Source organism: Spermophilus citellus (genome assembly GCF_964194105.1).
Source record: "Spermophilus citellus genome assembly, chromosome: 12".
Classification (NCBI taxonomy): domain Eukaryota; kingdom Metazoa; phylum Chordata; class Mammalia; order Rodentia; family Sciuridae; genus Spermophilus; species Spermophilus citellus.
The window spans coordinates 14,660,322-14,687,850 of NC_138198.1; the positions used below are offsets into that span (position 1 = coordinate 14,660,322).

Below are 27,529 nucleotides of genomic sequence, written 5' to 3' on the forward strand. Positions count from 1 at the left end.
CTAAGCCTCGTTTCCAGTGCCCAAATCCTGAGTAACACAAACTTTGGAAGATCTGCTCTTTTGAATCTTTGGAAGTTTTCCCTTAGGACTTTACAGATTAAAAACTTTATGAGCAAATGAAGTTTTAATAAGCGCACAGGCTTAAAAATCCCTTCTGATTATAAACCATGCTTAATATGGAAAGTTCAATAGATAAAGCATGGAAAGTTGTACCACCTAGAACCTAGAAATAACTACTGTTTACATTTTGATACATTTCTTTTGTTTGCTGGGCATAAATGTACTGTGAGCATTTTTCTCATGTTATAAATATTTGCCTCTAACAACAGCTTTAGATTATAAATTGATAAAAATGTGTTTTTCACATTTTCTCAAAATATCCATTTCCTTCTGTTTGCTTATACCCTCCTATCTAGATCATAAAAATTAAACTTTTATTGTGGACTACCTGTTTTTATTTTAGTTGAGGTAGTCAAGTTGCATACACACATTGAATGTTCAGTCTTTGACACAAGCATTGTTATTTTTCAAAAATTTTATGTATGCATACATATTCTTTTTCATTTAGAAAGTTAAAGAATAGGACAGTTTTGTTAATCCCAAAGTGAAAGGGTTATAGGCTGGGCCAGAGAGGTTAAGTGATTTGCCCAAGATCAGTCACCTGGTTAATGGTTTTAGAATTTAAAAATACTGCATTATACTTTTTTTTTTTTTTTAAAGTCATAGTGCCTTGATAAGAGAAGCTAGCTTCTCTCTCTCCCCAAATTGTCCAAAGAAATGAAGAGAATATAGTTAATTTGGTTTAAGTATTTTTATTTTAACGTGAAGGTGATGGAAGCATATTTAAGTATTTGTCCAGACAATATTATCCTGTGTGGAAGTGGTATGAAAGGAACAAAGGACCTGGCCCCTGCCTAAGTAGCTGCTTCTGAACTACAATTTTAGGTCTGTACAGTGGAAAACTTATTTTTTTTTCCTCAAATGACCACTTCTATAGTAAATGGATTTTGGAGATTTTTTTCATGATAAAATTCTGAAGCTGCAGATTGGTTTATTGGTTATATAATACAGTATGAATAAACTGGGCAGTAAGCAGTTTAACTAAAGCTTTTAAGTATTTAGAAGGTTAAGAAAAACAATGAGGTCTTGCTTTTGCTCTAATTTCAGGATCTATGCTTTTGTGATTAGGTTAGTGATATTTTGTAAAGGAATTTTTAGTACTCTAAGAATCTGTCTTTTTGAGTAGAAGTAGAGCTCGCTTGTCTCTTCAGAAGCTGGGGCTGCTTGTTTGTGCAGCAGTGTGTGTCAGTCCTCCTTCCTGTTCGGGCCTGGTTCTGACTGCTGGGGATGTGGCCAGGAGCATTCATACACAATTTCTGATTCATGAATAAGTGCCAGCTGCTGTAAAAACTTATTACTGCCATTGTCACTGCCATGGTTACTATGGAAATTCTTAGTAGATATTCCATGTATTATATACAGTATGTGTTATTATTTTACAATATGTGTTTCATAGTGCATAATTGTTCTACGTTAAAGTTAGTATGGTACATATTTAGTAGCAGTATAACCATTGTGGAACTGGGAAACTGTTTAGTGAGTGGTAGTTGTTTGCCAGAATCTATGGGGAGCATCCTTATCTATGTCGTCGCAGCTGCATAAGTTATGTATTGGAGCTAAGCATCCGACGTTCTCCCAAGGGCTTTATCTTTCCTGTTTCAGTAAAGGTCGGATGAAAGAGTAAAAATGTAAGGGTTGGAATAAATTATTAATGGAGACCTAGAGTCATAACATTTGAAACAAAACATGCATACTTTTGTTAGTTTTTTTTGCATGTTAATAATTATTTATGTGGTCATTCGGTTATACTGCTAGTGTTTGTTCACTCAACAAATGGATATTGAGCAGCTACTGTAAGTTAAAGCCTGTGTTCATTACTCCAGTTTTTTGGAATGAATTTATTATTTCTTGGGGAGCTTATAATGAAGGACATAAGACAGTAATGAAGGAACATGAGACAAGCCATGAGATAGGTACAGATTATATTTGGTGCCAGTTGTATGGTCAGCCATGTGTCTCCTCGTATTTATTCTTTGGTTCATTGCATTTGGTGCTGTTAAGTATCCAGAAGCCATTGGCTTGGCCTGCACATCATTGGCAAGAGCTTGGAAATAAGTTGTCAAGAATTGTGAAAGGACTAGAAATTTGGATGTTGCTAGGAGATATGAGACACCTAAGTTAGACAGTGGACTTGATCTTGGTCCTAAGAGCTGTGTGATCTTTATATTTGTGTTGGTTTTCCTCACCCACTTCAAGTTCCATGGTGGTGACACAGTTCAGTTGGATGCTATCCCAGGATCTTAAAATGGACTGTTTTTAATAATTGTTTCCTAAATGTTAAACTAAACAAACATTTTGGGAAAATGACAGGTCTTTCTTCCTTTATAAGAATTCAGTTTCAGAAATTCTCAGAATATTACTATTTATTTTCTACAAAAATTGCTTCAGATGTTCACTTTCATCAAAATTGCTTTTAAGCATTTTTCAGTTTTTAAGAAATTACATTAATCAGCTTTTTAACAATATTCTTTTATTCTAAGGAAAAATCTGAAAGTTAAAATTATCAAAAAATATACAGTCACCACCATTCAGAGTTGAGAATTAGAAACTTGGCCAGTATTCCAGAAAGCTTTGCTTGTACTTTCTTCTCATTAATCACCCCCTCCTCATACTATACATCTGACTATCATTCGGACTTTTATGGGAACCACTTCCTTGATATTCCCAATGGCTTAACCATCTAAGCACTGCAAAGCGTGAGTTTTTATTTAGTAAAGCAGGAGATTATTGGTTTAATGCAGTGGTTCTTTACCACTGTTTGACCCCATATTTCATTTTTATGGTTGTATTTCATAACATTCCTTTCACTATTTCAAAATGCAATTCATATGCAAAATTACCTATCGACATCCACAATTAAAATTTAATATAGTGCCCTAAGTATGTATAATATAGGGGAGAAATAAAAAGGAAATATTTTAGTGAAAACTGCATTTCAATGTGTAAATGTTTGGACATGAGCACAATAGTAGACACAATAAAGTAGTGAGATGCTTGTACCTACTTGTAATGGGTTACTTATATTTAAGAGAAATATGACAAGTTACTGAACAGTGCTGACAGTTTTAACGTTGATAATCAGAACACTCATGCCTATTGGTGGAATCATGGGAGTGCCGTGAATACTTGCTGATAGAGAAGTGTTGTCTTGGTGAATTAAGTATCACAAGTGGTGTTGGTAGAATAATTTTCTGTAATGGTGAACTTTTAAAGTTTTTAAGAAAAGAACAAAAATTTTGTTTTATATAACAGAGGTATTCTTAGAAAAAGATTTTCAACCAATATGAGTTTTCAGAGTGTTAGTCAACTTTCCATTACTAAAACAAATGCCTGAGTTAATCAACTTAGAAAGATTTATTTTCACTCACAGTTCTGGAGGTTCCTGTCCACAGTCGATTTTGCCTGGTTGATTTGGGCCCTTGGTGGGGAGCATGTAGTGATAGGATGGCCTGGTGGAGTGGAGGGCAAGTGCTCTGGGAAAGTGAAGAGAGGAGGGAGGGGCCTATGGTCCCCAGTGACCTCGAGACCTCCCACTGGGCTGCACTGCCTAAGATCTCACCAGCTCTTAACTGCACTGTCTTGGGGACCAGGCCTGGGACGTGGGCCTTTGGGGGACACTGCAGACCCAAACTCCAGCAGGAAGAGTGTTTGAACATTTCATGGGATGCGGACATAGTATTGTGTTGGCCTGCCTGGGCATGGCAGAGTCTCCGTCATGCTGAGGTCTTCCACCTGCCCTGCTGTACCACCCAGTCATAATGCCAAACAAAACACCTTTTAGTGCAGTGGTATGTGAATGGATCTGTTTGTAGCACTTCAGTAAGTCATGGACTTCTCATTGCTGAAGCTCCATATAGGTAGATTTCACCAAGTCTGTTTCACCAGCTTCACGTGGGTAGGGGTGACACAGCTGACCCCTTTAACCTTCTCTTACTCTAGCTACCCACAGAATTCAGTGTCCAGCTTTGGTGGATATGTGCTGACTGTGTTTGTCTGTGGTAGGAAGCAGCTTTCATGATTCTCAAGGGCTATGCGTCTCACAGAAGCACCAGACCTGTTTTTTAAGCTCTGAAACTTGGTGGTTATTATATTCCTGGTGGTCAAGACTTGGCTGATTTTCTATTTAACCAGGAAAATGGGCTCAGACTGTGAACTGTCTCCTGGGAGCGACACTCTTGGAGAGGCTTGCTTAAAGGAAGATAGTGCAGAGAAAATCTCAAATTTACTTGTTAAGTGGCTTTATTAGATAGATAATTTTACATTTGAATCATAAGGTTAACATGTCTAGTTAAGGATTTCTTTTTAAATTGGGGAGAGTTTTTTTCTCTTGCCACAGTAACTTGTTTTTAATTTTAATTTTTAAAAATTTATTTATTCCAATTAGGTATATATGACAGCAGAATGCATTTTGATTCATTGTGCATAATTGCAGCACAACTTTTCATTTCTCTGGTTGTATGCGATGTAGTGTCGCACCATATGTGTAGTCAATTGTACCTAGGGTAATGATGTCCATCTCATTCCACCATCTTTCCTGACCCTATGCCCCCTCCCCACCCTTTTGCCCAATCACAGTTCCTCTGTTTTTCCCCTGCCTCCCACCTCCTTATGGATCAGCATCCACTTATCAGAGAGAACATTCAGCCTTTCATTTTTTTGGGATTGGCTTACTTCATTTAGCATGATATTCTCCAACTCCATCCGTTTACCTGCAAATGCCATAATTTTATTATTTTTTTAATGCTGAGTAATATTCATTGCATATATGTACCTCAGTTTCTTTATCCATTCATCTATTGAGGGGCATCTAGGTTGCTTGCACAGTGAAGCTCTTGTGAGTTGAGCTGCTGTAAACATTGATGTGGTTGCGTTTCTATAGTATGCTGTTTTTAACACCATTGGGTATAGACTGAAGAGTGGGATAGCTGGGTCAAATGATGGTTCCATTCCAAGTTTTCTAAGGACTCTCCATACTGCTTTTTCCAGATTGTTTGCAAAAAATAATAATAATAATAATAATTTGCAGTCCCACCAGCAGTGTATGAGTGTGCCTTTCCCCCCCACATCCTCGCCAAAACTTATTGTTGTCGTTTGTGTTCTTGTTGACTGCCATTCTGACTGGTGTGAGATGAAATCTTAGTGTAGTTTTGTTTGCATTTCCCTAATTGATAGAGATGTTGAACAGGTTTTCATATATTTGTTTGATTGATCATCTTTTTGAGAAGTGACTGTTCAGCACCTTCGCCCATTTATTAATTGGGTTGTTTTTCTGGTGTTAAGTTTTTTGAATTCTTTATATATCCTGGAGATTAGTGCTCTGATGTGCATGTGGTAGAAATTTGCTCCCCAAATGTAGGCTCTCTCTTCACCTCTTTGTTTCTTTTGCTAAGAGAAAGATTTTTAGTTTTAATCCATCCCATTTATTGATTCTTGATTTTATTTCTTGTGCTTTAGGAGTCTTGTTAAGGAACTCGGGGCCTAATCCCACGTGATGGAGATTTGAGCCTATTTTTTTTCCTCTGTTAGGTGCAGGGTCTCCTCTGGTCTAATTCTTAGGTCCTTGATCCACTTTGAATTGAGTTTTGTGCATATTTATGAAATATAGGGGTTCAGTTTCATTTTGCTGCATATGGCTTTCCAGTTTTCCCAGCACCATTTGTTGAAGAGGCTATCTTTTCTCCAGTGTATGTTTTTGGCACCTTTGTGTAGTCTGAATTAACAGTATTTATGTGGGGTTGTCTCTGTCTTCTATGAAAACTACAGAACAGTAAATGAAATTGAAGAAGACCTTAGAAGATGGAAAGATCTCACATACTCTTGGATAGGCAGAGTTAATATTGTCAAAATGGCCATACTATCCAAAGTGCTATACAGCTTCAACATGATTCCCATTAAAATCCCAACGTCATTCCTTATAAAAATAGAAAAAGCAATCACGAAATTCATGTGGAAAAATAAGAGACCCAGAATAGTCAAAGCAGTCCTTAGCAAGAAGAGTGAAGCAGGAAGCATCACAATGCCAGACCTTAAATTCTACTATAAAGCTAAAGTAACAAAAATGGCATGGTATTGGCACCAACATAGGCATGTTAGCTTTTTCTATTTTCATTTTTTGTCTAGAAAGACCAGAATCTATAATCCCTGGAGATTTATAATCACTAATAGACAATATCATAGCTTTTTAAAAAATTATTTATTTTTATTCCAATTTGTTATATATGACAGTAGAATGCATTACAATTCATATTACACCTATAGGGCACAATTTTTTCATATCTCTGGTGGTTCGCAAAGTATATTCACACCATTCGTGTCTTTATACATGTACTTTGGATAATGATGTCCATCTCATCCCACCATCTTTTCCACCAATATCATAGCATTTAAAGACTACTGAAGAATATATCTAATTCTTAGGGATTTGATGAAAAATAACATGGTGGTTTTTTAAAAATTACCTGTCTTATTTTGGATAATTATTATATATTCAACTTGCAATTATAAAATCTAGGATTGTTCAGAATTAAAATTTTTTGAAATGATTCTTTTATCCTTTTACTAAGAACTTAGGCTTTTTAAAAATCCTGTCTGTGCTTGCTGTTAATGTTAGAGTCCTAGTCAAAATAGTGCTACAAAATTTTTATACTCTTGATTATCTGTAGTGACTTATGGGCTTTGAGAATGTTAAGAAATGGAATTTGAGACCTAGTTCTATAAGTTTCAAAATGTTTTTGTGGATTCATGTGGTAAAATGGACAGATGGGAATTTTCTTCTTTATTCTTATACCAGTTGTAGAGTAGAGCTGTTAACATTTGCTTTTCAAAAAATGCCAACAACTGAGAAACAGCGCAGGGGTGAGAGGGGTCTACAGACTGGACGATCACCTTCACCATGTAATTCAGCCAGCAGTTCAAAGGTCGAACTTCATATGTATAGTGTGTGTATGAATGTGTATGTATGTATGTCTCCCCAAACAAGCCGACCTGTTCTATCAGATGGATTTTACATAAAAATGCTTTATTTTCTCAAATAGTTCTCTGCCTTTTACATTTTCTTCTCATTTCTATCTCTTGCCTCGCATCCCAATTCCAGATCTTTATTTCTTAGAAAATATTTTTTAACTCACAGACTAAGCATCGGATGAAATCACTGACTTCTTTACTTAAAATGACTTTCCTTAAAATCTGAACTTCATACTTGAAGTCGGCTTTATCTCCTGTTCCATTGGGCAGCTAGTGTTCACATTTTCCTGATGCCACTTCTTGTCTCCCTTTAAGTCTTTGTCTTAGATAATTTTCTAGCATTAACAAAATGGCATAGTTGGAGAATTTTCTCAATTGGAAGTTCCATAATATGAATATTTTAAATTGGTTATAAAATGCTTATTTTTGTTCATGATTTAAATGAAGAAAAGGTAACCCTTACAGTAGTTTTCTTTTGTTTTAACCTTCTAACCTTTTTAAAAAAATATTTATTTTTTAGTTACAGGTGGGCACAATATCTTTATTTTATTTTTATGTGGTGCTGAGGATCGAACCTAGTGTCTCACGCATGGTAGGCGAGTGCTCTGCTGCTAAGACCCAGCCCTTTCTAATCTTTTTTTGTTTGTTTTTTCTTGGTTCTGGGGATCCAGGGCCTCTTGCTTGGCAGGCTCTGCCACTGAACTCCCTGCCTCTCTTTTTAAAACATCACTTATAACTAACTGATTCTTACTAAAATCATTCCCGATTGTGTTTTCACAGTTTAGAGTGTGAAGTTATTGCTTCCCATTGGAACAGTTTTTTAAGCTGATCTTCTGATCCCAAATTAACAAGTAATTAATTTTGCTGTCTAAATTAATCCGCACAATGCCTTTGACTTTTCTTTAAGAGCACAGTATCTATAATCTTTCCACCTTACCTCCCTTGGAGGTGGGTGTGCTGATTTCACTCAGACAGGGCTGGGTCAGGGTTGAGGAGGAGAAGCAAGAACGTTGTTGGAGGTGGAGTGGGGCCTTCAGATGTAGAGTTTTGCAGTGGGCGCCTACTAAAGTAAATTTGAAAGATTGGCACTGGTTTGAGGACCATGGGGAAATTCTGATATTTTCTTTCTTTCTTTTTTTTTTTTTTTTTTGTACTGGGGATTGAACTCTAGGGCACCTGACTGCTGAACCACACCCCTAGCCCTATTTTGTATTTTATTTAGAGACAAGAGTCTCACTGAGTTGCTTAGTGCCTCGCTTTTTGCTGAGGCTGGCTTTGAACTTGTGATCCTCCTGCCTCAGCCTCCTGAGCTGCTGGGATTACAGGCATGCACCACCATGCCTGCGCTGATGTTTTCATTAATGTGGTAAGGACATATTATAACTATGCAGTTGTGGGCTTATTTCATAGATTGAAGCTTCCAAAAGACTTTCAAAAAATAGAAATAATTTATGTTCACTGTAGGTTTGTAAGTAGTGCTAAGAAATGAAGAAAACAGATTTGTAAGATCTGTTTTATCTTGAGAATAAGATAAAACACCTGGAGAAAGGTGCTCTTGGCATTTGGTAACATTTATATGTGTACAGACATTAATTCATAAACTAGGTTATATTTATTAAGTTTTGGATATTGCTTTTGTTGTTGTGAATTCAACAAATTATTTCCCCCTTTAATCCTCACAGGCCCCTTCACAGATGTAGTCACTACGAATCTTAAACTCCGAAATCCGTCGGATAGGAAGGTGTGTTTCAAAGTGAAGACTACGGCACCTCGGCGGTACTGTGTGCGGCCCAACAGTGGGATCATTGACCCGGGGTCCACTGTGACTGTTTCAGGTGGGAATCTCATCCTGAAGTCAAGGCAGTTGTGAATGTTGACATTTTATGATTGTGTCAAATTTGCTTTATCTAATGGTGTTTGATCTGGAGGGATGGACACAGTTTTTAAAGATGTTCTGTTACCTTTCTGTATGCAGACTGCCACAGAAAACTTCTCACCTTGTGTGTGCGGGGGTGTGAGGCTAACTTGTCATTATTGCCAGTTTAAAACTTGGTGTCTGGTCTCTATTCCTGCACCTCACCACTGCATTGCTGCCCTTGTTTTGTCTTTGAAAAATGACACCGTTTTGGTAACTAGATCACTACATAGTACACATTATGAGCAGCTGTGGAAGTGTTCTAATTCTTTTGCTTAAAATTGTGCAGTGCCTCTTTTTTGCCTTGTTGTATTCAGTGACATGATATTGTGTTAACAATGTCTTGGAAATTTTATTTTTATTATTCTTTTTTACTGTTTCAAAGTGTACTTGGTTCTCCCCAGATAGAGGCCCCTTCCTCCTGCTGTGGAGTATGTACTGGTGCTGTGGTTAACACCTCTGTGGATTGTTTCTTTTCTTCCCAAGGTTGTGTTCCTTGACTGCCTTCTAGGCAGCTGGGAACCCGAGAATCATGTCTTCCTGGTGGGGAGTCCCTTAGGCCTCACACGACCGGAGATCGTCCTCTACTTTTTCTTGTGTAGCAGTGCTCAGTCCCCACTGTGTTGTAGATGGCCCGTGGATTTTTACCCTCTCCCACATGAGCACCTCCAGGGTTATAGCCTAGAGGTGTGTAAATCCTTATGAGTATTCCTAAGATGCTGAGAATTCTCTATCGATTTTCTAATTTTTAAGCCCACAGCAGATTAAAAATAGCAAGTTATACCAAGAATGAGAGCCTGGAGCAGACCCACTAATTCCCTTTTGGAAGTAGAACCTTACTGCAAGGCAATTATGGGCAGTCTTGGTGATACCAGACCCTCAAGGCACAACCTGGAGGAGGCTCTGCAGCTGATGTTCCTAGCCCCTGGGTTGAGGTGGCCTGGGAGAAGTGCTTTCAGCTGTGCTTGCTCAGGCAAACCCAGAGCTCTTGGGAAAGTGTATGGGGAATATGGAAGAGGAACACACGTGTTCTGCACATTGCTGTCTACATCTGTAAGCTGTCAACTGCATTGGGAGAAGGTGGAATTATTTCAGTCCATGTGGTTAAAAATGGTTCTTTGGTGCAGTGAATCCTTATGTATCCCTAAAGCTATTGCTTTGAGGGTTTCATATTGCTGAAGTCTTACTATATTAATGTTTCTTTATGAGAGTTGATACTACTTCCAGAGTATTTTCTTCATACCTGGATTGTGAAGAGCTCTGAACTAGTCATGGCTGCACTGGTTTCTGATTCCTTCCCTCCAGCTAGCAGTTAGGCTTTTCTAGGGCTGAGTGTGGAGTCTTTCCACCAGTCCCTCATACCTCTGCTTCCTCTGGCAGCCACCTGCACACCTTATGCCACATGTTCATTTCTTTTTCCCCTTTCTGTCCCTGTTACACATAGTTTTGTGGATTTGCTCTTCTGATCTGTACACACTTACGTGTATTTTTGACATTGATTTCTTTTTATCATGTGGTCTGCACTTTTTTTTTAAAGAGTGTACATTGTAAAGTTATACCAAGTTTTACATTTTCTTTGTATCTGTGGACTTGTGGTTCCTAGTGATGAGCCTGTAGTGATGGGTTGGTGAAGTACTGGTGTAAACTGAGGCATCTATCTGGTGCATTTTCTGCTGCTATGGATTTGGCCCTTAAAAAGAATCTGAACCATGAAGGGAGTTAATGGGCTTCACAGACATACTTTATAGATAAATTTGTCTTATATAATAGATATTTCTTCCATTTGTCTTTTTGAAGATACTGCTGTAGATTTTAGAAATAATCTAAGGATTAGTAGGGAAAAATTTACATAATGCCCTACACATATATTTTTATAATTATTGATTTCTTCTTTTTTTTTTATTCCAGTTCTGGGGATTGATCCCAGGACCTTATACATGCTAGGCAAGTGCTCTCCCACTGAGCTACGCCCCCAGCCCTTGTTTATTATTTGTGATTTCTTATATTGGATTTATAAGTTTGGCATGACTTAAAACCACTTGGAACCACTGAGCACCCTTATAGCCTATAGATAATCATAAGTACTTAAAAAAATGAGAATATTATTTGTTGGGACTCCAGAATAAGTTCTATACTTTAAGAGCTTCTGATTTTCTTTTGTACCTTGTTTTCTTAGAATCAGATTTAAACAAATAGGTAGGTTCTTTCTTGAGTAACTGTGTATTTAAAATCCATTTTAGAAATATTAGTTATGTTAAAACAATATATGAAGGTGAGTTTTAAAGTCACTGAGTATTTCTCCCGTATCTCAAGTTGGACAACTATCCCAGTTGAGATAATTACCGAATACTGAAATGAAGCCTAATCCATATTATAAGTAGTTCTGATAAACAATTACTAGGTTTAATATATATCTTACAAACAGAATAGCAGTTGATGTTAGCAAAGTTTTGAAAATATCACAAACTTCAGTATAGAGGGGTCAGTCATAAGTCATTGTTATTTGTTAATTTGCAGGTTATCAAAGAATTAGCAAATCAGAAAAGCAGACAGTTTAAATATAATTGGAATCCATACAGTAGCTTCTAGATGCCAAGTGTAAACAGTGCAGCAGGAGGGCTCTTGGCCCGTCTCTTGCACCTTGGCCTCTTGCTGAGGCACTGGGGGGAGTGGTGAACAGGCCAAGGCAGAAGGCAGAGTAATGTGTCCTTTTTTCTTCAGTGATGCTGCAGCCCTTTGACTATGATCCAAATGAAAAGAGTAAACATAAGTTCATGGTGCAGACGATTTTTGCTCCACCAAACACTTCAGATATGGAAGCTGTGGTAAGTCTAAAAGAAGTTCAACAGAATTTATTTTGGCGAATGTAGTTTTATATTGTAGGTTTTGTGTAGCTGTCAACAGGGAAACCTGATTTTTAAAATAGTAAATGTGTAAGTCTGTCTGTTACAGAAAATCCTGGTTAGTCTCAGGGAAGAATTTCGAAGTAATATTTCTTAGCCTGTAATTGCTGGTGGTGTCAGTGTGATTTTTTTCCTGACAGTGATGGTAGGCCTGGGATCACCTAAGAGTTCCGTGAGGTTGGCGGGTACGTAGTGCAGCAGTGTTGCCGTCTTAGACGAGTGTGCTCTTCGGCACTGTAGGCAGCCTTACTGGTTCTTCAGTTGTCCCTTAGGTAGCACCTGTCTGCTGAGCCCTGAGCTCTTTTGTCTCATGCCTGGTTTTGTTTGTTTTCAGTGGAAAGAGGCAAAACCCGATGAATTAATGGATTCTAAATTGAGATGTGTTTTTGAAATGCCGAGTGAAAACGACAAGTTGGTAAGTAGTTAAGTGTAAGAAAATTGGACCTTATTGACCTTTGTTAGATTCTTTGTTTTTGTTTTTGTTTTTTTGCTTCTGTTTTTGACCTTTAGGGTATATGTGCTATGGCTAGTCCACTTAATGAAACTTAGTGCTTTTTTAAGTTCAAATAAGGTGATATGCTTTTTTCATAACCTTTTACTCATCCAAGAAAGAAAGAAGTACTCACCTCTTTGGTCCAAGGTGCAGAATGGGGACAACTTATTTAATTCTAAGTTTTGTCCACTTAAACCACATCTAGTTCTATTTTAGAATGAGATGCATACATATATAAGTATATTTAGGGAATGGATATAAGCTGCTTTTTGGCAGCTACATTTTGGCAGTCTTGGGATAAAGAATTTAATTTATATGGATACATATTTATGCAGGGTTTGGCCTTTCCCAAATACTGTGTTCACTTTTGTTTTTGGTCAAAATCGATGTGATTTTATTTAATTAATTAATTAATTTATTTTAAACATTCCTTTAGTTGTTGATGGACCTTTATTTATTTATATGTGGTACTGAGACTTGAACCCAGTGCCATACATATTAGGGAAGCGCTGTACCACTGAGCCACGACCTCAGCCCATGATTTTATTCTTTAGTAAATAATTTTTTGTTGCTTATTGATGAGTATGAGGAAAATAGATTATTGAGGTCTGAGTTGGTAGAGTGTTCAGGAAGATCAAAATCAAACCAGTAGTCTGTGAATGTGTATAGCTGTTTTGAAAAACTCCTAGTTAGAAAAACACCTAGAAAAGCAGGCAGGATTTACTACAGCGAGCCCCTGTGAACCTGTTACCATCTCAAATAATTACTTATTCGTGCTTGATCTTATTTAATTAAACCCTACTACTTCCCATCACTTGATTGGTTCTAAGGCAAATCATAATTTCATCTGTAACTATTTTAATGCATATTTTTCAAAAGATTTTTTATAAGGATAAAAGTGTTTTAACATGAAGACCATTATTATGCCTTTAAAATTTGTTTCATGAATATCAAACTGTCCAGGAAGCATTTACATTTTTCTCATACCAGATTTTTTTTTGCAGTTTGTTTGAATCGAAGTAAATGTAAAGTCTCAATGGTATTATGGATGAGGTGTGTCTTACGTCTTGTCATCTTGAGGTCCCTCCCTTTTTCTAATAAGGGAACTTGTTTGCCTCTAGACTTTTCCCCACATTTGGTCTTTGCTGATGCATCCTCACAGCCTCATTTGACTTTGTCTGTCCTTGGCGTTTCCAGTAATTGGAACTTGGGTCTGGTGCCTGATGAAATCCAGCTTTGTTATGCTGAGGGTAGGACTGGGCAGGACCTGAAGGCGCTGTTCTTGCTAGGAGGCACAGCACCACAGCCTCTCCCTCTGGTGAGAGTGGTTCTTATCCAGCATCCCCCCAGCGCAGGCAGCATGCCAACACTGGTAGGTGGGGAGCCTTGCTGCATGCATCTGTGTAGATGCTGCTCAGTTTCATACAGTGCACTGGATAGCTGCTGTGACAAGGATTTGCCCAAAACATCAGTAATGTTTTGTATTAGTTCATTTAAGGTTCTTTAAAGGTGACAAGGATTTGCCCAAAACATCAGTAGTGTTGAAATTGTATTAGTTCATTTAAGGTTCTTTAAAGGTGATGTTTTGTTCCTACTTGATGTACTAAGAATTCTTGTAGTGAGAAACTAGTGCTCATCTAACATTTGGTGATTGAATGATTTGAGTTTATAGGGGCAGTAAATTCTCTCAGTTACAGGTTTAAAAAGGTGAGTTGATTGGCAAGCCTCCCTTTGGTGTTGCAGTCCTCCTCTTTCTCACTTATACTTTCTATACTGTTTAAATAGAGGAAGATTTGGATTCCTTTCTGTTGTTGTTGGCTCTCAAATTGGTTGGGAGTAGGTTTTGCAAGTTGATCTTTGGTCCCTTTGACACTGCTAGACTTTGGTACTTTCTTGGTGTCTAGCATGGCAGGGTCTTTCCAGGCCTAGACCTGAGCCACCTGTTCCTTCAAGGAGCTCAGGGCCCTCTCAGTGCAAGATGGCACATCTAGGGTGAGATTGATTTTGAATTTTATTGGTATTTTTATCAAACCATTCTTCTGACCAAGATGAGAGGGAGACCCATTTGTCATTTGAAGGTACTCTTTCACATGGCAGAGTTTTAGTGGTAAAATCATGTCAACACATACGATGATGTGGGTCCTTTCATTTCTTTAATTTTGTGGCTAGGATATGTTTTTGAAGATTTTTGAATAATTCAGAATATGAAAATTGTATTACTGATTCTAAGAAGAGTGGGTAGGTATTTGTATGAGCCAGTTGAAGTAGTGTTTTGATATAGCAGCATTGTAGATATGGGTTATGACTCATGGCTCGTTAGCCTTGCTCTTTTAATTTTTGATGGACATTCTTTAATTATTGAAATTCACTTTCAGGTTTTTCACATAAAATGAGACATACCACTTTCAAATTTATCAAATAAAAATGTATGAAAATCGTGTCTATATTGTATACAGGCTTGAGATGACCTTCATTGATGAGTGCTTATGTTAAGAAGAAGAGGGGATTAAATATACCTTTTTTTTTTTTTTGTTTTTGTTTTCTTTCTTTTTGACAGTAGTGGACATCAAACTTCAGGGCCTTGTGTGTGCTGTGCAAGTACTGTACCACTTGAGCTACATCCCCAGACCACGCCACGGCTGTGTTTTTATATGGCAGTTTTCCCCAAAACATGAGCTTGGCAGAGTTTTATGGTCAATTGAGTTTGAAAAAGTACTTCAAAGATCATGGCTACCAGAAGGGATCATGTTGTGTATTTGAGTAATATAGGCTCTGAGAGGGTCTGCAGTAAGTAAATATATGCAGACCAGCATTTAACAATTTAATATAACATAAGTAACTTTTGGATTATCCAGTGTTCAGAAAAATGCACTTTGAATATAGTATTGCTACTTAAACTCATTCTTGTTGTGCTGCTGACCTTCAGATTCTGCAAGAAATGTATGTATGTTCACGATAGCCTGGCACAAGCCAGTTTTGTATGTTGGATGATGGTAGGACTTTCTGTCAAGTCATCAAGTCATCTTATCCTTTATGGAAAATGTGAAACCGAAGCACCAAATCTGAAGTCTTCATGACAGACTGTGTTTAATCTATAAAATTACATGGAAAACATTTCCTCCATGTTACGTTATGTATAATTAGACTGTGTTGATAACTTCTAGTTCATAATTGCCAGTATGTGAGGTTGATTAAACTTCTTAAAGTTGTATTTGACATTATTGATTTCTTTCTAGCTGTCATAGATATGATTACTTAATATCTCCCTTCTGTATATGTTTAGCCTAGGTTTAGTATGAAATTTATCTTTAGAAAAGAAGGTTGGGCATTATTGGATAGTATGAGGTCTAGTCAGTTTTCTTCAGGTAAATTGATAAAATGCTCTGCAAAGTTGAATTCTGACTTAGGAAACTTGATTAAAGATCACATTCCCTTACTCGAAGGATATACATTTCTAAATGTGAGAGATTGATGGAAATGTTGTAAAAGAATAGAGGACAAAATGTGCTTTTTCGTTTGTAGTTATGATTGTAACAGCAAATTCTTTGAGATCTTTTTTGACTCTTTTGTAAGTTAACTTAGCCCTTCTGGGGTTGGAACTCAGGTGTGGTGCTAGGCAAGGGCTCAGCCACTGATTGATGCGCCTGGCCCTGTTTCTGTTGTGTGAAATATGTCAGCACTGCTCATCTTGGCTTGAGCAGGTGGCTGGTGACAGCGTGGCCTGATGTATGAGTCTTGGTGGCATGTGTGATCCACATTCAGCCCTGTTCATTGCTGGCTGCAGTGGACAAGCCCATGTTCAGTTCGTAACACTGTGCGTGCACATTGTGAAATGATGGCCACAGTCAAGCTAATGTGTCAGCTTGCACTGTTACCAATTCTTTTTTTGGTCATTTACTTTATAAAGAGTCTGTTATCAGAATTTGATCTTCATAGTCAAGAATTTGGATATTTTGGAGAGCAGATAGTTTGTAGTAGTAGCTGGATCAGTTGTTGATGCTTTTTTCCTCAAACGTGGCACAGGTCTAGGTGATTTTAGTTCAGTGTGTCCCACTCCTTCACATTACTGCCCCACTAGATTCTTGCCCTCCCAGTAAGTCTGCAGGCCTTTGAGTGTGGTCATGAAAGTATGACACACTTGTTTTGAGAGTCATGATCTTTTTAGGTGTGCTGAGAGTTCTTGGGCATTTACACACTCTGAAAACAATGGGAAGAGTTGTGTTTTATTTCTCCAGAGATTTTAGGACATTGAATATTTAAATAAGAAAATGATTGAACTTTTGTGATCATCTTGTAAGGTATGAAGGGAGCCAGCCTTAGAAGTGGAGTGGTTGGATCTGTGTTTTCATTTTAACACTCTAAGAAATTATGTGTGACAAAATAGCTTTTATTTGAACCATCCATCATTACAGTGTGAGTTTCTTTTTGGGAAATGGCTAATTAGGATCATAGATAGGATGGCCAAGGAGACCCAAGAGCACTTTTGTTTTAGAATAAAATGAGTTAGGATTGTAACTTTCTCTGGACAACAGGTATACATTACTACTATCCTCAAGTACCTTCGGGGGCATGGTACCTGGTGCTAGGGAATGGCAGGTATGTGACTGGGTGTGTTGCAGTTCACCAGGGGCCAAGGTGGCCAGTGCTAGCACTGGAGTTCAGCACGCTCCTGGGGGTGGACAACTGGAGGGAGGCAGGGAATACTTGGGTGTGGACTGTTCTGTAGAACGGGGTTCTTGGAACCATGGACTTCACCTAATTTTTGACAGTTTTATATCATGTAATGCCTAATGTCGAATTAGTGGTAGTTTTCCCCCAGGATTTAATGTGAAATATTTATAACCTGTGTAGTGTTTTGTGTCCAAGAATTTTAAAACAATTTTTGTGGTCTTAACTTCACTTGGCAATTTCCAGATTTCTTTAGTATTTTATTTATGCTTTTATTAGCTTATGATGACATTTTCTAGGAAAAAAATAACAGATTTGTTTTAATGAAGACTTCAGAACAATAAAATTTCAAGGGGCATATATAGAAAGACATTTTATGGTTAAAAATATACTTTGTTTTCTAAGACAGAAAACATATTTGATACCAGTAAGTATTATTTCAGAGTCTATTCCAGCCTTTTTATAGAATATTATTTTTATCTGTACCAAAGGAAATTGAAGAGTTATAGAGCTGTGGAGTTAATAACTCCAGGTTCATTGTTCTGGGGTGTGTGTGTGTCTGTCTGTCTGTCTGTCTGTCTGTATGTTGAGTTTCTGAGTACAAAAAGAGGTTTGCAAATCATTGCATTTTTGAACATCAAAGGGAAAAAATGTTCAAGTTAAGTGGTATCAAAGGTAAGAAAACATGGAAGTGCTCTTTTGTTTTTCACATTGACAAGTATAAATTAGTAAAAAAAACCAAACAAACAAAAAAAAAAAAACCCAGAAAAACAAATGTTAAGAACCACAAAGTCAGAGTTATTCAAAGTTATTAATTTTAGGACAGTAAGAAGCTATCATAGTGTATGTAGTTAACTGATCATAATACAGATAGATCATAGCTAATTTTATTTGAGAAATAATATAAAAAGCTAGTTCAGAAACTTGTATTTTTTGCTTTCACAGAGCTATTATTTGTTCATATTGTTTCTTATGTGTAACACATTTTTATAGAGTAAAATATGAATGTTGTAGAGCCTAATACTGTCTGTCAGTCATTCCCAGTATTATACAGGAGAAGGCAGAATTTGGTTGAATCTGAGAATGTGTTTCCCATGCCATCTCAGGGCATAACTCCACCAGGGATTGTTTCGACTGTCACCTCAGGGAGCAGCATCAACAACACAGTTGCAACACCTGGCAGTTTTCACACGAAGAGTGACCCCAGGGGACTCAATGTGTTCAAACAGGAGAAGCAGAAGGTTTGTCACAGGGAGCTAACAGACTAGGCGTCTACTAGTGCTACAGTTAAAGCAGATAAGTGGTATTGTGTGTTATATGATGTGGATAGAATTGAATTTTTGAACTGTTTAAGATTATAATAGAACCACAAAGCACTTAAAAATCATGCGCACTGATGATTCTGTTCTAAAAAAAAAAAAAAACCTTATCACGTAATAAAATTGCAGTAGTAAGCAGGACAAAGTAAGTGTGAACATTATTAAGCTGGTGTAATTTTTCCTGGGAATGAGATTTGGAAAGCACGTGCTAACCAAGGCTTTTGTTGCTTATCTGAGTCAAGTCGGCAGGTGTAGCTGTAAAGATGGGAGCTGGCAGGCACTGCTTTCCAAAGTATTTGTGTTTATATAAAAAAGATAAGTGAAATTACACTTTATATTTTGTTATCAAGTACAAATATAGTAACCTTCCTGTAACTGTCATTGTTGATGATTTGTAATGCCCCAAGTTAGGAGAATTTGTAGCTAAAGCCCTCAAGTCCTTAGTTATAATTTTAATATTAACGTTTGTGTATGTGGCGTGTGTGTGCGTGTGTGTACTTAATATACACTTGGATAAAATGCCACTCTATGACTAAGATTAACGCTGACTTTGGTGGAGGAATGGGTGTAATATGATTCCCTTTATCATTTTTTGCTTACAGGAAACTTGAGAATTTTTTAACACCCCCTCCCTTTTTGCTGTACTGGGGACTTGAAAGGGTGCTCTGCCATTGAGCTACCTCCCCAGTCCATACCCCTCCCCCCCACCTTTAAATAATTTTGAGGCGGGGTCTCACTATGTTGCCCAGGCTGACCATGAACTTATGATCCTCCTGCCTTCTAAATCATTGAGATCACAGGCCTGTGCCACTGTGTGTGGCATAAAGCATGCAGTTTTAACAGATTGTTTATACTTTGATTTGGCTTACAATGGATTTACATGCTAATAAGGCTTTGAAAATTATTATCCTTTATCTAAATGTCTCATACTTTTTTGTGATTTGTAGTTAAACTGATTCTGGGAATAATGGTCCTAGAGAAATAGTAGATTGGTTGTTTAGAAAAATGATTTCAGGCAACCTTGTTATTCAATTCATGGTTAAGGTTCTAATCCCGATGTTCATATCATAGGACCCCTGTCAGCCCCACTCCCTCCGTGCTGCTGTCCCTTACTCTGAGAATGCAGCCTTGTGTTGGTGACATTCAGTTCCTTTGTTCTTCCCAGGGCTTGCAGTCACTCCTTTGCCTTACACTTGACCTTTCCCCTTCTGTTTCCAGGCTGGGGCTCCCTCTATCTAATTGCCTTCAGTGGAATTGTTTGTAATATTGGAATTCAAATTCTGATCCCTTTTGAAAAGGAGTGCAGAGTATAGATGGAGGGACTTCCACAGACAGGCTAACTAATAATATAAAGCCGTGGAAGAATGCAATGTAGTACATGTTGTCCTGTCTTAGGTAATCCACTTCTTGACCTTTCAGTCTATTCTCAGCCGCAGTATTAAATGTTAATGTAACGTTACTGCTGTTCTTCAGTTTATCAAGAGTCACAGCATGTTGAATCCTTCTAGTTTGCTTGTTTCATGGTTCTCAGAACAACCAGTCTCCTCTTTCTGGACCAGTCTGAAGCACCTCTCAAGGGACAAGCTGTTTCCTGCAGCCGCCCTCACTAACGCCCTCACTAAGCCCTCACTAACGGAGCTCCTGAATGGAGGCATTCACTTAAAGTCACACCTGCCTAGTGCTTCCCATCAGGCTCTTCAGATTGTCACTACGTGAATGACAGCCCTCCCCCATTACCCCCAGCCAAGTTAGGTTATCTATCTACATTAAATATACTTAAATAAATTAGATTTCTTTACGTCTGCTATGTATGTTGACTGGTTTGTAGGGGCTTAATAGTATGTTATGTAACTATTCTGTGTAGCTTGTCTTATAGATTTGGCTCAAAGTATATTTAAGCTTTATTATATATCCTTTGCATTCTAGTCTTAATGGTTATTCTCCATAAGTTGGGTATGAAATATATTGTTATAAAAGTAATATAACAACATTTAGAAAACTTTCAATATGGAAATCAACATCTGATTCCATCACTATAAGAGGATAATTCATTGATTTAAAATCCCACAGAATGGGAAACCTCTCATCAAACTCCTAACCAAAGTGAAATGTTTGATAAGGCACAGAACAGAATTCTTAATGGTATGTTATATTTTAAATGAAAGTGAAAAGATACACAAGCAAATCAATAAAGCAGAATGATATGCCTGGAGATTTTATAAAATGAGTATGAGAAACAGGAAGAAAACATGAGCCCATGTTGGGTTAGTGATTTTTAAACTTTTGAGAATTTTCATTTAAAAATAAAAATCCAGTGGTGAAGAGCTCAATGATTCTTTAATTCCTCTCACTGTTGGCCACATGTGTGTCTTCCTGATGTTTCAGTCAGCTTTCTGATACAAACATGATTTTTTTCTTCAGTTCTTCACTAGAACCTGAAGATTGTTTGTTGCCGTATTATTGAACATTGCCTCCTGCATGGAGGTAGCAGAAGTTGGCTTTGTGCTAGGATGCCCTTTGAGCACACTTGGACAGTCATTTAAAAGTTAATTTAAATTAGGGAAAAGAACAGGAAAGAATACTGGCAGAGAGCAAAGTCTACCTGAAATGGACTTTTAATAGTAGAGGTGGGATTGGTTGCTCACTGGGGAGATGAAGGTGAAGAACGAGAAGGCTAGAACAGAAAAGCTCAGAGGACATTGAGTAGGCTCTGAGCCCCTCTCAGCCATGAAGCCTGAAGAAGAGTGGACAGGTGTGGAGACAAGTGCAGCTGTGTGGCGTGGTGTGTTAGAGCCTCTGCCAAGCAGGAGCATTCCTGTGAGGGTCTAGACCCGGGGAAGCCAGTTTTCTCCCTGAGACACACCCTTCTGCCTCTTGGGCAAATGGTCTCTTTACCCTCTGCTCGCCTTTGACAGCAGGGATGGTGTTTTCCTGCAGCTTCTATGAGTTCTGTGGAAGGGCCACAGCATTGATTTTGCAGATGTCTTTGTTAGCAGTTTACAGCTGAGTATCTAGATATTTTATCTTAAATTTTTTTGGGGAGGGGGGTTTACTGGGAATGGAACGCAGTACCTGTGCATGCTAGACAAAAGCTCTATACTGAGCTACACCCCAGGCCTGTGAGACTTAACCATAAGACATTTAGACAAAATGAGAAGGAAGGCTTGCCCCACTGCTGCTGAAGCCGTGTGTGGTGGTGAAAAGGGTGTTGGTCAAAGGGTTTTGAGGGGACGCGCAGGCACTGTGTGTGTATCTCTAGCCCTTCTCACCAGCTTGACGTAGTTAGTAGTGTCAGGAGGGAGGAAGACTTGGCCTTAGTGTGGAAAGGACCTCAGGTGCTACTTACTCTTATCCCACAGTGAGCCCCACATATTAAAGCTGACAGTATTACTAAGGGTTTAAGGTTTATGTTTAGATCATAGACTTCTTAAACTCCTTCCCTCTTTCTCTGCAAGAATATGTTTGTGTTTATCACCTCCATTTCAATATTTAAATTCTTCATTTACTGTTTCCCATTAACAGAAGCGCTTTCTTTTGAGTCTTTTTTGCTTAGGCAGTTTCTGATTTCATTGTAATGATTAGGATAATATCCCCCCAAGTCCCCAACCCCTCTTTGTGCAGAATCTGAGCACTGAAAATGACCTTCATATTTTGAGTGTTGGCATCATCCAGCATATTTTCATTGAATAACCAAAGTGTTGGGGTTAGAGGTTAAATGCAAAGGTAAATGGTTCTTGCTGTCCCAACCTTTGAAGTGTTGTAGGAAAGACCTTCACAGATACATGATTGTGATGTAGGATGAGTGCTGTGGTAAGGTAAGTGCCAGGGGCCGTGGGAGTAGAGGATGGGAGTGCTGCCTATTTAGCTTCTCTACTGCTGGTACTTAACTGGTTTAGGACTTTTTAAATCATTTGCATATAACCATAATATTTGGTATAGAAAATCTTATTAATGAAATTAAAAATTGTCAAAAGTTTTCAAGAATTTTGGGGAAAGGAAAGATGTAGAATTTTACATGGTTGTTGAGTTTAAAAATTCTCCATATCTTTGTACAGAATGATATGGAACCTAGCAAAGCTGTTCCACTGAACGCATCTAAGCAAGATGGACCCATGCCAAAACCGCACAGTGTTTCACTCAATGATACCGAAACAAGGAAGCTCATGGAAGAGTGTAAAAGACTTCAGGGAGAGATGATGAAGCTGTCAGAAGAAAATCGACATCTGAGGGTAAGTGTGTTGGTTGAAGGAGTCGGAGGTGCACCCTCCAACCATTTTACAGGCCGTCTTAGTGTGTCCAGAGTCACCACTTCCTTCTTCCTCCCAGTTAGACTGTGTTCTGCCTTGTCCCCATGCTTGTCAGCCTGTCTCTTTCCCGTCTCACCCTGACCCTCCTGGCTTTAGCAGGCAGACCTCCTAGTTAGTCATTTGTGATCTGCTGGGGTCTGCTCACCTCCTCTGATTTCTACTGACCTTGTATCTCTGTATTTTCACCCTGAACTGCCTGAGACGTGTTGCTTGCTGTCCTCAGCAGTCACTAGTTGCGTGGAGCTGTCAAACATGAGTTCAGACTAGGTGTCTGTGGGCATAAAACACAAGGTAGTGTTGAAGACTCAGTACCAAAAAAGTAGAATCTCTTTATTGTTTTGTTATTTACTGAGATAAAAATATTTTGGATTTACTGGGTTGAATAAAATATTTTACTAAAACTTACCAAGCTCTCTATTTTTAATGTACAGTGGAAATGTATAGTGGCACGTGGTTCACATCTGCAGCGCACAGTGGTCTGTGTTGACACAGACACTTGGGCTAGGCTGTTCTGAGGAAATGCCCTCCTGTCATCCCTCTTTTGCTCTAGCATAGGCTCTTCTGACTGCAGGTGAATCCTGTCCCTTTCCTCACAATACACACCATGCACAACTTCACCTGGGACGCAGTGCTGTCGTCTTCAGTGCAGTCTTCTCTCCCTTCAGCAGGAGCATGGTTGAGGCCTGTCGCTGCCTCTGTGCCCAGCCGGCAGTGCTTCTTGGGCACGTGCACAGGGTCGTTGTTTAAGTGGTGAACTAGATGACTGGCAAGGGAGGCTGGAGTTGACCATGTGCGCAGTTGGTGAATGATTTGCTTTTGGCAAGTGATTACTTGCTTTAAGACCTGAGTACTTTTAAATTTTCTTTTAGCCTGATCACATTACAACATGATATAAAAGTGTATATAAGGAAATCATCTAAATTCTGATATTTAGTCTGCTTGATATTCCTTCTGTTAAATGTACTCAGGAATCAGGAAGTACACTCTGAATTGAGGCACAGTATCTTAAGTTGATCTCTGAACTCCACTGAAGAATTCTTTGAATGGATGTTTGGGACTTATTTCTTCACATTCCATAGCGCCTCCTCAAGGTCCCCCATTCCAGAAAGTGGAAAGAGTGTCTCTCACATCCACACACCAAGGGGCTTTAGGATGATGTGCTTTTTTGCTTTTCCTGCGGTGACTTCTGTTCTTTGGTGAAAGGTGTGCTCCTTAGGATGCTCTGCAGACTTACTCTCAAGGCCACTGCAACTGAAGGGATGGCATGGGTGGGGAGGGACAGGGAATAGGTAGGAGAACCAGGGACAGCAGCAGGCAAGGCTTGGTTCCTGGCCTCTGCTCTTACATGCTGATGTTCTAGATGGGATTTTATTTGAAAAGGATTCTACTGTTTAAAAAAAGAAAAATGAGACACCCAGAAAGATCACTGGCTTACAGAATGAACCCTAGGCCCCCAGTATCCCACACAAGGCCCATCATACTGTGTTGTCAGATTTGCTCTTGCTCGTGTCTGGTCATTGCTCTCTGTAACTCCTCTAGTCCTGTGATAATTCAGTCCAGGTTGCATCTCAGTCACCCACTAGGCTTTTAAAAAAACTATATACTCCTAGACCTAGGGAGTCAGAATCGTGGGAAATAGTTAAAAGTCTTCAGATGTTGGTGCTGTGTAGCTGGAGCTTATTGCTCTTTTTACTTGGAACTTCTTTTTACTTTGTGTAAGATCAAAAAAAGCCCAATTCCAGAAAATCTAGTAATGGCTCTTAGGTATATTATTCCAGTTAGTGCTTACGGATGGATGCTCCTTGGCTTTTGGTGGAATTGCATACTGAGAAGCCCTTCATAACCTGAAAATATCAAAAAGTCAGACATGGATTTGATGCACTCATCAAGCATCCCAGCTTAGGAACAAAGCACACTGTAGGGTGTTGGTGGCTCCCCTTGGGATCATGTGGCTTCAGGCATGGCAAGAGAGGACTGTGCCCTGTGTTGCTTATACTGGAAAGAGGTCAAAGTTCAGAGCATTTTTTACTGAATGTATATCATTGTCATACTACCCTGCAGTCAAAAATTGTAAGTTGAACCATCATAAAGTTGAGGATCATGTGTTTATAAGCAGAGTAGAGCAATTGTGCGAGACAAGAAAGAGGAGCTCGCGTTTGAGACTAGGCTGGTGGGGGGGTGTCAGTGTTTCCCAGTGTGTGCCCTGCACAGCACGGGGCATCATCGCTGCCTCATGCTTTGGGCCTGCCACCTTGTCATGAGAAACCCTGCTCCGTGGTACACAGACTGTCCTGCACTTGCTGTGAGAAGCCATTTCACTTGGAGAGAAGTGGCCTATTACTGCCTGGATCCAAGTCACTTTGACACTAAAGGCAAGACATCAGTCTCCAGTCCAGGTGCAGAGCTTCCAATGGGTGCTCTGAGCACAGTATCCCACCTCTGCCTTAATATGCCGCTTTTAAGGAAATGTGACTGTTCTTGCTATATAGACCATACCCAGAGCTCGCCCTCTGCACACCAGCATCCCTGCTTTGAGTTCTTTAAATTTCATACTGAAATCTCCCTGGCCCCCAAATCCTGTAGTGTCCCATCTCTTCCCCCTGTTCCTCTGCCATGTGGGTTCCTGAGCCAAAGTGAATCAATAGACTTGTCAGAAAATCTAGTAATGACTGTGATTGGGTCAAGACAGGTGTAACCTTTTTTAAATACCTTGGGCCATCATAGAAATAAATGTATGTACATAATTATGGTTAACAGATCTTGCGAAGGAGACAAATTTTTTCAGTTTCAGTTTTATTTGTTGATTGATTGTGGTACTGGGATTGAACACAGAGACACTGTACCACTGAGCTGCACCCCTAGTCTTTTTTATCTTTTGAGACAGGGTCTTGCCAAGTTGCTGAGGCTGGCCTTCAACTTGTGATCCTCCTGCCTCAGCCTCCTGTGTTGCTGGGATTTCAGGCCTGGGCCACTATGCCTGTATCATTGAGGTATAATTTACATCCTGTGAAGACACTCCTTGGGAGTGTATGGTTAGTGATATTTGGGAGATTTAGAGAATTGTGCAGCCATCACTATAATCCAATTTTTCAAGTCTTTCCAAGACTCCAAAAAGTTTCCTAACGCATTGGCAGTTATCCTTGCTCACTCTGCCACTAGGCAAGCCCTGATCTTTCCATCTCTATAGACTTAACCACCCCCCCCCCTTTTCCAGTTGCGTATGTTTGTTTTTAAAATCTTTTTGTGGATTTTTTCCTCCGCAGGATGAAGGCTTGAGGCTCAGAAAGGTAGCACATTCGGATAAACCTGGATCCACCTCAACTGCGTCCTTCAGAGATAACGTCACCAGTCCTCTTCCTTCACTTCTTGTTGTAATTGCAGCCATTTTCATTGGATTCTTTCTAGGGAAATTCATCTTGTAGAGCGAAGCATGCAGAGTGCTATTTCTTTTTTTTTTCTCTTGACCAGAAAAAGATTTGTTTACCTACCATTTCATTGGTAGTATGGCCCACGGTGACCATTTTTTTGTGTGTACAGCGTCATATAGGCTTTGCCTTTAATGATCTCTTACGGTTAGAAAACACAATAAAAACAAACTGTTCGGCTACTGGACAAATTGTACATTACCAGATCATCACTAGCAGATGTCAGTTGCACATTCAGTCCTTTATGAAATTCATAAATAAAGAATTGTTCTTTCTTTGTGGTTTTAATAAGAGTTCAAGAATTGTTCCGAGTCTTGTAAATGTTATTTTAATAATCCCTTTAAATTTTATCTGTTGCTGTTGCCTCTTGAAACATGATTTGTTTAGATTGCTAATCCCACTCATTCAGGAAGCGCCAAGAGGTGTTCTGTGGGAAGTGGTGCCTCTTAGTGTAAATCTCCCTCTACCTTTGCTAATATCATGGCAGAACTTTTCTTATCCCTCGTGAGGCAGTTGTTGACTGAGTTTTTCATCCTTACAATCCTGTCCCATGGTATTTAACATAAAAAAAAATAAAACTGTTAACAGATTCTTGCTCGATAGCCTGCTTGTGTCCGTGGTGTCATTGGAGGGGGACCAGTGTCCACTGTGTGGTGATTAGAAATTCATGGCGCACCATTCTCTTGCGTTGAAACCCGTCCAGATGCTACCTGATTGTAATTTATAGTCTGTGTTTTATTAAGGAAAGGAATGGATCAAATTTTAGCTTTTTTGATATTTTGGAAGATAATTGTCTTTATAAGAAGTATAAAGTAACCAAATGCCACGAGAATAAAAGTGAAATGATTTTAGTGTGTGTGTGTGCCACGTGGCTTGCATTTGTTTCCTTTACCCCTTAGTAGGTTCTTTAGTGCCTTCTCAGGAAGGACCTACTCAGCTTGAAGTGTTTTCAACAGCTTAATCATTCTTATTACTTTATAACATACCTCATAGCTAAAAGTTAAATGACTTCTTCCTGCCCAATTTGACACTCAAATTTCCATTGTGGAAATTTAGTATTACTGAGTAAACCTGGAATTTTCTGGGGGAAAAAATTCGTCTCCTTCGCAAGATCTGTTAACCATGTGAAATATATTCTCAGTATGGGTGTTCATTATGGGGTCTGCCACTTTCTGCAATTATGTCTTCCTTTATTTTATTTGTACTATTCCAAAATAAAAATTTTTGGAACCAGAGAAAAGATGGTCAGTTTTCAACTGAGTATAGTGTAGTACAAGTGAATTTTTATTCTTGAACATAAGTGTTGGTTTTGTAAAAGACGCACACTCTACGTGAGGGAGTGGGGTTTGGGGGCTACATGTGGTGCGGTGAAGCATGGCAGCTCAGGTCACGCATACATTTTGTAAAAACAGTGAA

The 27,529-nt window shown here is 38.8% G+C and overlaps 1 protein-coding gene across 3 annotated transcripts in view; it reads left to right on the top strand.

The window, feature by feature from the left end:
- VAPA (VAMP associated protein A) overlaps nt 1-26,709 on the top strand; it is a 37,749-nt gene extending 11,040 nt beyond the window's left edge. Inside the window, exons 2-7 of one of the 3 annotated variants that reach the window (XM_081263432.1) lie at nt 8,766-8,918; nt 11,720-11,823; nt 12,236-12,316; nt 18,169-18,303; nt 22,437-22,610; nt 25,952-26,709. In XM_081263432.1, the coding sequence (XP_081119558.1) occupies nt 8,766-8,918; nt 11,720-11,823; nt 12,236-12,316; nt 18,169-18,303; nt 22,437-22,610; nt 25,952-26,110 (806 nt within the window). In that variant the 3' untranslated portion in view covers nt 26,111-26,709. The remainder of the gene's footprint in view (nt 1-8,765; nt 8,919-11,719; nt 11,824-12,235; nt 12,317-18,168; nt 18,304-22,436; nt 22,611-25,951) is intronic. The other 2 variants (XM_081263434.1, XM_081263433.1) reach the window with 2 other exon arrangements.
- Nucleotides 26,710-27,529: the final 820 nt, after the last annotated feature.